Source organism: Lactuca virosa, chromosome 7 (genome assembly GCF_052849685.1).
Source record: "Lactuca virosa cultivar CGN04683 chromosome 7, Lactuca_virosa_CGN04683_v6, whole genome shotgun sequence".
Lineage (NCBI taxonomy): Eukaryota > Viridiplantae > Streptophyta > Magnoliopsida > Asterales > Asteraceae > Lactuca > Lactuca virosa.
The window spans coordinates 167,265,368-167,277,817 of record NC_136432.1 but is presented as its reverse complement, the minus strand read 5'-3'; the positions used below and the strand labels follow the sequence as shown (position 1 = coordinate 167,277,817).

At 33.5% G+C, this 12,450-nt stretch overlaps 1 protein-coding gene across 9 annotated transcripts; it reads left to right on the top strand.

Moving 5' to 3' along the window:
- Positions 1-2,096: 2,096 nt before the first annotated feature.
- LOC145124456 (ABC transporter A family member 1-like) lies at positions 2,097-7,603 on the top strand. 9 transcript variants are annotated; one of them, XM_079059786.1, is made up of 14 exons: positions 2,097-2,457; positions 3,121-3,292; positions 3,446-3,551; positions 3,735-3,855; positions 3,930-4,006; positions 4,096-4,574; positions 4,664-4,725; positions 5,247-5,704; positions 5,838-5,921; positions 6,143-6,184; positions 6,297-6,393; positions 6,560-6,668; positions 6,778-6,838; positions 6,943-7,603. In XM_079059786.1, exons 8-13 carry the CDS (start codon positions 5,453-5,455, stop codon positions 6,791-6,793), a joined length of 600 nt encoding a protein of 199 aa, XP_078915912.1. In that variant the 5' UTR covers positions 2,097-2,457; positions 3,121-3,292; positions 3,446-3,551; positions 3,735-3,855; positions 3,930-4,006; positions 4,096-4,574; positions 4,664-4,725; positions 5,247-5,452; the 3' UTR covers positions 6,794-6,838; positions 6,943-7,603. The 9 variants fall into 9 exon arrangements, with proteins under 9 accessions (XP_078915912.1, XP_078915915.1, XP_078915918.1 ...); XM_079059789.1 differs by having other exon boundaries at positions 3,121-3,180; positions 4,096-4,725; XM_079059792.1 differs by having other exon boundaries at positions 3,121-3,184; positions 4,096-4,725.
- The last annotated feature ends 4,847 nt before the right edge of the window (positions 7,604-12,450 follow it).

Sequence of the window (12,450 nt, the reverse complement as noted above, 5' to 3'; positions counted from 1 at the left end):
TTTTAACATGCAGACGTCTTTATGCCATGGCAAGGTCCCAAATTGCATATCTAACTTCCTTAAGCCTGCTTATCACGTAAAGTTGCAAACTTTACGTGCATGCATTGCTTTACAAGCTCTTAATGTCAAAACCAAGCTTTTAATGGGTGTTCATGGACCAAGGGAACCTTAATCTCGACTAAAGCTGGAACTTTATGCTTGTATAATTCAATGACGGTCCCTGTATTTTCAGGTTTTCTTAAGTTTTAAGGGGGGGGGGGGGAATACAAGTTAAAACACCAAGAACATAACTAAACTTTTCTAACAGCCTTCATCAGAAAAGTTGGACTCCATTCACGGACTGTTTTGGACAACTTAAACATTTTAGTTTTCAAAACTGTATTAGGTTCAAATAGTTCAAGTTCTTATCTTTAAAATGACTACTTGCACATCTCCATACGATTTTTCTACAATTTATGGTGATTTTTACAAAACTGTCTATCATTTCAAACATCAATACGGACCAGTCTGTGATTATGGACTTGTTCACACAAGTTAGAGGTCATTAAAAATCATGAGAAAAATTATGGAGAAACTAGACTCATTTTCCAAACTCTTAGAATTTTTGGATTCTGATTTGGACCTTTGATGATTTTTCTACAAATTTTATAGAACAGGGATAGAAAATGTTATCAACAGAAAAATACTATCAATTTCATTTCACCTTGTAATATGTTGAGCAAGGTGTATATCTTTATGTGATTATATGTTATTGCAATATATGACATTATTGTCTTAGTATGTAGACATACACCAGTTAACAAATGAAGTTTTCTAGACAAAGCATAGAAATAACAATTTGTTATAATCAAAGTACATCTATTACATACAAACGTTTGAATAAACTATGTTAAGTATAGTTTATGTACATTACCACTTTTACCCTTGTTTTGATAAACTATAATAGGTATAGTTTATGATACATCACATAACACACTCATACAAAAAGGGTACATTCATACAAAAAGGAATTTTTCCATTACATTACACGTGAATTCGTTAATGGCTTTTGTGAGACATTCGCTTCACTTTACCAATAAGTCCTGTATTGTAACCAGAGTGTCCTGGAGGGAGAGCGTGATAGTTGTATATAGATCTATATTGGGATTGACAAACACACACCTGAGCTGCTTGCAACAGCTAGACCGGCAGGTCTGTGGTGACAAATGTCATAACAGTTCCGACGCCTGAAGAACGTCGTCTCAGGCCAACTAGGTCATAGTATGGTTATAATAGCTCACATTAAGTATTAACAAACATAGAATTTACGGGGAATTCATGTAGATCAAACGAGTTTACGTAGATTCACTACTAGAAAAAAGCCATTTAATGACGCGCAAACAATGACACTCGCTGATAAAGGACGTGCATTTGTGCGTGCCCTAAAAAACAATGTCAGTTTTGCAAAATTTGAAGGACAGAGAACACGCATTTGTGCGTGCCCTAAAACTAATGTCAGAAAAGAAAAAAAAAAGAAATGCGGAGGGCGCCTTTCATAAATTTGCGTCGTCTAAAAGTGTCGCTTTATAACATTTTAATGAAACACGCGTTTTTAAGCAGGATTTCACCCGCCTATTGAATCCCAAAAATTAAACACACCCCCCCCCCCCTTCCAATTAGCAAGAAAAAACCCTAGGCCTTCGTCTTCATAGCTGCATCGCACCACCACCCAACTTCCGATCTCGCACCGCCAAGTGTCTCCGACCATCCTCTCCAACCATTCTTTCCTGTCGCACTACACCGATAACAAAACCTCATCACTATTTTAGGTCACCATTCACCAACAGCCTCACTATTCTAATACTTTAAATCGAGTGTTCATTTGACTATAATGTCAAAATTGAATCGAATGTTCATTCGACACAAAGTCATTGATAAATTTGATTTTCTTATAGCGTTTTTATTAATATTATTTTTATTAATTAAAGCATCAAAAGTGTAACCAGATTCATTTTCTTCCTTATTAATAACTATTGGTGAGTTTTCTATTTCATTGAGACATAACTACACTGATAACAAAACCCCATCACTATTTTAGGTCACCATTCACCAACAGCCTCACTATTCTAATACTTTAAATCTCGAGTGTTCATTTGACCATAATGTCAAAATTGAATCGAATGTTCATTCGACACAAAGTCATTGATACGGCCGACGACGCCTCCGCCTCCGGTCTCTAGTCGACGACACCGACGAAGCCTCCTCCTCCGACCGCTTCCGTCTCCCCTTCATTCATGTTGTTTACAGCCTCACGTTTTTTTATAGATCGTTGGAAGCATAGGAGTTGTGGCTGTAGGTCTGGATTTAGGGAAAGAAGGGCCACTGGTTCACATTGTTGCCTGCATCGCTTCATTATTAGGTCAAGGTGGGCCCGATGACTGCAAATTCATCCCTCAAGCTCCCCCCGATGGTCCTCTGGTAAGCCAGATCCTTTAACCTTTTATTCACAACAATTTCATACACGATTATACAGCAACAAAGAGATCTTCCTTCGTGAACTTATCAGGCAAGTTTCAAACTTTTGCAAATTTCTAGTTTACTTTTAAGCCCTGAGTGATGTGGCTTCTTCATTTCGTTCGATAATTTTTGTTGGATCGATTTGTTTGCTTCTGTATGACATTTTATCCGTTCAAAAAAGACTTTTTTTTAATTAACATGGGTGAAAGCTAGCTTATGGATTCCCTGATCATTATTTTGCAATTTGATTGGTCGATGAGTTTTTCTATCATAGTTCCATAAAGCCCCTTCAGCTTCTTACAAAGTTAATGGTGTAATGGAAAGCTTGTCTAGTGGCACATGTTGTCTATCTTATGGATCCCCTGATGATTATTTTGCAAATGGTTTTATATCATCAATTAGCTCAAAAGTATTTGTCACTTATCTTCTTCAGCTATACCCGTTTAAATCTGCTTCAAGCTTCAAAAACAAGTTATTGTTACTTTGTGATTCCCAAATAAGAGATACAATTGACTTTTGGAAGTTGATTTTTGCATTATAATCTTTAAAACTGATATTGATTGAAAAAGAGATTGTAAGTAATGTATTGATTATTGCTTTATTTATTTTGCCTCTGTTGTGAAGATCAAAAGATGTGGAGAAATGGCACGAAAGCTGCGGTTCTTAAAAGATCAAATGCCAAAGGCGGGTACCACATAGTCATTAAATCTCTTTTTCAATCAATATCAGTCTTCATCTTCTTTATATTCTGCCATATCAAGTGATGGAAAATTCAGTCCTATGTCATTGTCTGGAGGTGAATATCGAGGGTATTTTGGTCTTTTAAATAAAAAGCAGACTGTGTGCCACCTGGACCTCGTGCTGGTGAATTCAGTCTGGTTAATTCAGTCCTATGTCATTGTCAGGAGGTGAATAACTTATATTTTATTTAAACTTTATCTGGTTTTAGGTAAAGAAAGGTGGAATGCCACCTGGACCTCGTGCTGGTTTCTCTATGTGTGTACATAAAAAGCGGACTATGTTATTTGGTGAAGTTTTTGACATGGAGGCTGAAGGTTAATTTTCTCTTTAATTATTTTGATTTTGTAAAATTATTTGGAATCTATTAAATTCCTCAGAGGAAGATATGATTGCCTTTAGAACATAAACTATTATTTTTCATCATTAAGAAGTGTGTAAAACATGTGTAATTAATATGATTTCTAATTTTATTTTAATGACTTCAATTGTATATGTAGGTGATGTGTTAATGAGCTTGTTCTTGAATGAAAAGATATAAAATTGAAGTCAAAAAGATATAAAATTGAAAACAGAGGAATTGTATTCAAAGTCCTACTGATGGTGGGACAGGGGGAGGAGGTTGGGCTAACACCCTCTTTTCTTTTCAACCTTTTAAATTCAAGTTTTTCAGCTAATATATAATTCTTTTTCAGCTCCTGGAGATGGACCAATTATGTTAGTTTTAGCTCCAACTCGTGAACTTGATTCTATTTTTCAGAATAATGAACAGGTAATTTCTATTTTTTTTTAGTTAGGAATCTCTTATTATTCTTTAGTATTTGACATCCATAATCTTCTTGAATGTCCATTGAATTGCAGAAGGACAACCAAAATTTTCTTACAACAGAGACAACAATTGTATGGCCTGTATCTGAAATAAGATATACCAATTACCATTTGTCTCCTTGTGGTGCTACAAAATTTTGATGTTCTCATATATAATAGATCGTATCTTATCTTAGCATTAGTTTTGTTATATTCTTGTTTGGTAAATTGTTAGAGCATTGAATTGAAATGTTTGCTCCAATTAATTGGCATTAGTTTCTACAGCCAATTAATTGGCTGTAGAAAACTCGGGCACTGACCTCAATCCAAGGCTACAGATTCTTCCACAAAAGTTAAACAAGAAATCAGGGAAAAACTCCAAACCTAGTTCAGGCTTCATTGCACCTACGGGTGGTGTTGCAGATACAAGTGTTGCTAGGCTGCCACTTTTTCCTGAATAGTGCATGCAACAAAAATAGTTGAATTTGAAGAAAAAGCTCTTCACACAATGACACAAAAAATGGTTTTGACTCGTAAGGAAATGATATGCTTAATGTTATACTTGGGGGTTTTCTGAGGGTGTTTTTTTGTCATTTGTTTCCTTGTTTTTGAATTTTTTCAGCAAGAGGTGGTTGTAGAAAGGTATTGGCTTGGGGTTTAGCTTGCCTTTAAAAAGAAAAGCAGGTATGTGCTTATTTTGTCTATCTGTTCTACACACAACATCTCTAAAGGAATATGGCAAGTCCATATATATGCATAATTGTCAATACACACACATACACGTCCATATATATGCATAATTGTCAAATTTTTTTCATTTTTTTTGCTTTTGTTTCTTGTTTAATAATATACATACGTTTTGATTTTTGTTTCTTTGGTTTAAATTTTTTGTTTGTGTGTATATGTACTAAAAAAACATAATGTATGCACAAAAACGTAAATACCAGATTTGCCCTCAACAGAAAAACAAACTGATTACTTGTCTTTTACTGAATTACCCCTTCTAGGATATATATATATATATATATATATATATATATATATATATATTGAAATAAATAGGAATGTAAAGTTAATTATGTATATCTACAGACATATTTCATCAGCAACATGCGTGAGCAAAGTAATTTCTCAGATTTTACTTAAATTTTACAACATGAGCTTGTAAGGTTGCTTAATTGGGCTCTTTTGATCTGTTGCTTCAGGTTGGCACATCCTGATCAACCCTCCATAACCTTCACAACTTCCAACTTTAATCCACTACTTAGCGGTGAAGGTGGTGGTGGTCCTATTCCTTTTGATCTTTCGTTGCCTATTGCTAAACAGGTTTAACAATATATAGAAGGGTGTTGGATTCAAAAGTTTAAAGAAAGCACATACACATTTCCTGATCCTAGTAAGGTATTGTAAGATGCTATTGATGTCCAGCTTCAATGAATCTTATGACTCAAGATATGGGGCCATTGTGATGGATCCTCAGAATGATGATGGTAGTATAGGGTATTCGGTTCTTCCCAACAACACTTGTCAGCATGCTGCTCCAACCTTTGTCAATTTAATGAATGCTGTAATTCTTAGGCTTGCTACACATAATGAGAATATGACCATACAAATACGTAATCATCCAATGCCAATGACAGAAAGTCAACACCTGCAACATCAAGTATACATATACTTCCAATTATTCTTCTATTTATACTCATATCTTATAAATTTTTCTAGGATAACATACAATCAAAATATTGACACCTTTATATGTAGTGTGTATTTAAATAGTGATTTGTATGATCTTGTAGGACCTGGATGCATTCTCTGTAACTATTGTTGTGTATTTAAATAGTGATTTCATTCGTGCTTCATTTGTTGTTCCTATTGTGAAGGTATGCCACTCTCTAGTTGTCTTTTTCACATCATTGACCCAATTATTTTAACGCCCCTCAGTTAATCCAACAATAAACATTTTATGCAATACGCAAGAATTTCTTGATCAAGGATTTATAACTTAGTGGTCATTTTGGGTAAACTAATTTGGGTTTCCTGTAAACAATTAGTTAATGGGAATATTTTTCTTGTATTTTAACGTAATGCATGTCTTATGCAGGAGCATGAAGTAAAAGTGAAACATCAACAACTGATTAGTGGGGTAAGCAAACTTGTTTGTTTTCTTTACGCTTTTCTTTTGTTAACACAACAATGTATAACCAATAAGTGCTTCACAGTTTGACCATTAACTGGTTATCATTACTAATACTCAGGTATCTATATTGTCATATTGGGTGTCAACACATATATGGGACATCATAAGCTTCTTAGTCCCTTCCTTATTTGCAATCATTCTCTTTTACATCTTTGGTAAGTCTCCAAACTCACATTTTACATGCATTTTCCAAGGTATATTGTAAGTATTTACATCAGTAGTATCTGTATGTAGAAGCCTTTTTTTGTAGGCCTAGAACAGTTTATTGGAAGTATTTTACATCTTTAATGAACTATGTTTAACATTGTTCTATCTTTGTAGGCTCAGAACAGTTTATTGGAAATGGTGTTATATTCCCTACAGTTCTCATTCTGCTGGAATATGGTTTTGCAACTGCATCTTCAACATATTGCCTAACCTTTTTCTCAAGGTTGGAATGCATAATAACTTACCAATATAGATCTGCATTTTCATTAGTGAATTTGGGTTTTATGAAATTTTAAACATATTAGACCAGAATTTCTTCAAATTATCTCCAGGATTTTGCTTTGCTGATGGACTAGCTTCACTGGTGGATCTATTTGTTATCTGGCTGTTGAGGTGTATTTCTGATTTGAATTGAATCTATGAAAGTTGAATGTTTGATCAATGAAAATTGGGATAGATTGAAATCAACTTAGACATATTTTCTTTCTTGTTGACAGGGTGTCATTTTTTCCTTCTAACACTTGGGCTTAAATATTTCCCTCCCCCATGAATTCAATGTATTTGGCATAAAGATCTTCCACAGAAAGTTTGTTTCTAACAAAACTGAGAAGAGTTTGAAGCATTACTTTGATTTTTAGGATTACTTGGAAACTCATTGTTGTCTAACAGTTTAGACAACATTGATCTAACGAATTTGAAGCATGCCTACAGTGGTGGATGGAAAACTAATAAATAAAGGTGAAGTTTTTTTCTAACAAGAATTTTTTTGTTTTAGGTGACAATGGATCACAGGCCTCCATTCCTCACACTTGGGATACCAGCTGCCTTTTAAAGGGTTGTACCTTCTTCTTACACTAACAAAAATCCAATCAAGATTTTGCTTGTTTAGTTGATTCTTTTTCTTAGGCATTCTTGACTCGTCTTGGATTAAAGCATTGTTATCTTATCAGCAAGTAATTACTTTCCAGCCACGCCCGGTGGGCAGCCGCCCATGACACCAAGTTCAACATTTTTACGTAGTACACCAGGTGGCAAACCAATGACATGAAGGATCAGGTTATATAGTTAGGGATGTAGTATCAGGTTATATAGTTAGGGAAAACCCCTTAATAACAATGTATGACATTAAATTTTTGTTACAACTATTGATTTGTTTTATCTTTCCATGGAACGATTATTTGTATGACATTAAATTTTATATAATGGATTGTATTTTTTGTATATGATATTTAATTTTCTATTATGAGACATTAATACAAATTTAATTTGAAAATTAGTAAATCTATAAATAATATTTTTTTTAAACATTTAAAATTATGATACGCAAATATGTGTCATCTTAATTTATGACATGGCCTTTCTTGACAGGGGCTTTCTTGATACGCATTGCGTGTCATTAACACGCGCGTCGTAAGGTTACGACACGCGAATGCGTGTCGTCTTCCATTATGACAGGGGCTTCCTTGATACGCATTGCGTGTCGTAAACGCGCGTCGTAATTGCGCGTCGTAAATGAGCGTCGTAAATGCGCGTCGTTTCTCTTTATGACATGGCCTTCCTTGACGTGCATTTGCGCGTCGTCTGAGCCTTTTACGACGCGCAATGAGCGTTGTAAAAGGCTGTTTTTCTAGTAGTGATTTAAACTTGCATCATTTTATCATAAGTATAACAAATTACTTGTACACCTCGGTCTTTGGGTTTTAAGACTACTTTTACATTTTAAGGAAAATATTGGATTTTTCTGGAACAAACACTACTTTTACAAGAAAAAGCTTTTCATAAACCGTCTACAAATGCTTATGAACTCACCAACCTTTGTGTTGACACTTTTTCAAACAACTTGTATTCTCAGGAAATCACTAAACAGGTAACCAAGTGCTTTTGAGGATGGGCGTTAAGGCGTCAAACATTTCACATTTTGTCAACATATTGTAATTGATTTGGAAACATGTAATTCATACAATGATGTAACTTTTTCAATTATATATATGTTGGTTGTGTTTGCTTAAATCACTATTGCAATTGTTGTTATGATGCTATACATGAAGTCCTCCACCCCCGGACGTTTCCGCCATCCTTGGTTTGGGGGTGTGACAAACTCACACACGAAAATAGGGTTTTCTAGCTCTCAATGGATGGTAAGGGACAGAGGGGGCTAATGATCCATTAAATAGGGTGCAAAACCTCGAAAATTAGGTTCTCCTCTTCCAGCTCCTACTCGTCGAGTCACTTCTCTGACTCGACGAGTCGGTCATTTAATGATGTGGCCCAAACGCGCTGCTACTCGACGAGTCAGGGCATCTACTCGTCGAGTAGACCTTAAAACTTGAAGGTCTAAACTATAATATTAATACCTAACAATCGGGGCGTTAACATTAAAGATCCAATCGAGTAGAAAAAAAGTTGCAATAGATTTAAAAAACTTTGCTAAGTTCTCATTACTTAAAGTGCATTAAATAAATTTGGTGGATTTTTTTTTATATTGGTTTTGAATTTTCTTGCTTTAAACCAATATATAATATGTTGCAGACCTATGGTATTGACTCAAAGCTATAATTTGTTGCAAAATTTGGTAATAAAACGACTTTTTTGTTTTATGAATTTGTTTACTTTCTGTTGGGCTTTAATCAGGGGAAGTTATGTCATTTTTACTACATTGTTCACATATTTTTCAACTGAAAAAACTCTCTTGTTATGCTACAAGTTATTGCCCTTCAAATAATTTTGGTATATATTTGTTCTTTTTAAGCAGTTTATGTTCTTTCTCTTTCTTTTTCTTTTTACTGTAATATTATGGTTTTAACTGTCTCTTCACAGAAAGAAGTTGCAAGCTCTTAACTAGAGAGTGGTGTTGTTAATGTTGTACATGATAACTGAATGATTTCATTCCTTTAACCATGCCAAATATGATAACCGGATGTAATCACTCATTCCATTCCCTTGTTGTCGTTCCATTCCATCATTTTCTCAACTATGGCATTTCATACACCTTTAAACTATTTGCAGGGTGATACCGGAATGGAAAGAATAGGCTTAAATATTTCAAATATTCTTTTATATCTCGAGGTAACATCAACTGTTCAATTTACTAAACCACCCCTGATACAATTATAGCATTGTACTTTCAGTTTTTATCTTATCAACACCTTATACCTTGAAATTACTACATAAACTTGCTTTGTATTGCTATAAATGAGTATATTTCATTAAAATAGGATATGCTATAATAAACAAATCACCGTTATTTCTTTCAATTAACCATTTCTAATATCATTCTTGCAGACTGTGGGATAGCTGCATATTTTCCCAGTTTATAAGAGATGCTTCAATCACAGGTTAGTCAGACATTTATTTACTTTTTGGTTAATAATTATTTTCACTTCTATTTCAATTTACCAATTCTGTTAAAACATTGTAAATCCTATAAATAGCAATGCACTTCCATTACTTGATTATTATAACATCCTACTTTCATTCTTTTCTATTTACAACATTATAGGTTTGAACATAGTAATGAGAAGAAGGCCACCAGCAGATCCAAAAGCACCAACTCCAAGAATCATAGGTAATTTATCTTTGAAGTAGCCACTTGATGGAATATATCATATTTGCTTAAATGACAGTTGATTTTTTTTAATCTCATATAGCTAAATGCTTTCGGTAATCAAGTTGCTGGAAGATTTAACTGTTGTCTTACTGAAGATACTAAAGAGGAGACAGTCTGCAAAAATATTTATAAATCTTGTATAGATAATGTGATTGGTTTCACATATTCAGGTTCTTACTTGAAACTACTAATTTGACAGATGTTCAATATGATGTGTTTTTGCAATCAAAATAAACTATGTGAGTTTGTTTAAATTTGAGAACATTTTATGTTTATCATTTGACAATATATATTTTGATAAATGAATTAAGTTCCATTCTTGTTACTTAATTGAGTTAAATACAAATAAATAGCAAACAAAATTAGTGACGACTTTTTATGGTCATAAATTGGAGAAAATAGTGACCATTTTTTATGGTCACTAATTGGGTAAATCAGTGACCACTTTTTATGGTCACTAATTTGACAAAACAGTTACCACTTTTTATGGTCACTAATTAGATAAAATAGTGACGACTTTCATTGATTAGTGACAACATTTAGTGACGAATCGGATCGTCACAGATTTAGTGATTGTATATTTTGGTCACTATTTAGTGACCGCTTTTTATTTTGGTCACTAATCAATTTTTGTGACGGACCTATAGTGACGAAAAGTGACGACCAAAAGTTTGGTTACTAAATCATTTACTGACAGCTCCTATTGTCAGTGACCATTTTGTTTTCGTCACTAATTAGCATTTTTTTTGTAGTAGCATTTTTTTTGTAGTGTAAAGTAAACTAGCACATGGAAGCACAATTGCATAACTCCATTAAAACTAAAATAATCATAGACTAAGTCCATTAAAATTAAAATAATCATTGATCTATTACCTATGCTCAATTCCAACCAATAAAAAATAAAGTATTTGTAAGCACAACTATGAGCCTATCATGATTGCAAAATCAAGACCATTAAATTAATAATAAATTAAGTTAAAGTATTACCTTATATTCAATGCAACTTGTGCTCCTAATATGGACAGTTGATATGTTTTTCTTCCATTGCGTCACTGTAAAGAATTGGATCGAGGTTTTTTATTTAATAAACGATTGAAGTCTAAAATCTATCAGTTACATTACTGGTTAAAAAGTTCATATGAATACCTTAAACATTGGTCGCCTTTTCTCTTTCTAAGTCGTAGTAAAAGTATCAGGTGGCAAGATCTAACAGTTACTCTTGATTGCAAGATCTAACAATTTCTCCGGCCAAATTCACCACCAGAAACAGCCTCCAGCCACCACAAGATACAAGTTCTAGGGACTACTCAGGGACATGTGATGGTAGCGGGGTTGTTTAAAATCAGAAGATGCCTGAAACTAAATCATGAAAAAAAATGTTACACTTAAGTACTTGGGTCAGGGAAATAACTCTTAACTGATTATAGATAGATAAACTATGGTTGCAAACAGTCCAATTCAGACTTCTACAAGGCCAAACGAAAACAAAAAAAAATCAAGTTTGTGAATTGACAAAATAAATTCAACTACATTAAAGCAATACAGTAAGTACCACATTTGGAATTGTTCCCTGTTCAAAACAAAAAGAGATTCATGTAAATTTCAGAATTCGAATGTATGAGGTTTGACTTTCTAAGTCCTAGTAAAAGTATCAGATGGCAATATTTAACAGTTACTCTTGATTGCAAATAAAATCCACTATAATCTTTAGTCTAGATCCGAACTTTAGAGGAAGGAAACTGCGGTGAATAAGAGGAGCGCCGGCAGTGGAGGTTGTGACTGGCGAAGAAGTGCGGTAGTGGTGGAATTTCACCAGATCTAACATATATATATATATATATATATATATATATATATATATATATATATATATATATATAACATACACGTTTTAAAATCGTGTTTGTAATTTTAAAAGTGAATAATATTATGAAATATTATATAATTTTGAATGTTGAGTTCTAACGGATAGTTTTTAATAGATTTGAAGTAAAACTATGTTTAGAATCACTTGGAAAATATTGGAAGTCTTATGAGATTCAAATCAAAGGTTAAATATTGAAATTTAACGAAAACATAAAATTTGAAATAAGTAAAATTTTATTATTGAGAGTTGTAGATAATTTCATTAGAAGAATTTAGGCGAAAACCTCATCGAAATCCGAGTTATAACGAAAAAGTTATGACCAATCGAAGATTCGCGACAAAACCGGCAAACACTATTCAGGGTAAAAAGTGAGTTTTCAATAAACTACTTTTTAGCCTTAGTGATCTAAACTAAAGTCGTAGTATTCTTTGAACCGAGAATTTCCATAAAAAGAACGTCCAAATCTGACTTCATATGAGGAAAGTTATGATTTTTCTAAGTTTCGGAATAGCAGTAGACAGCTAAAAACTC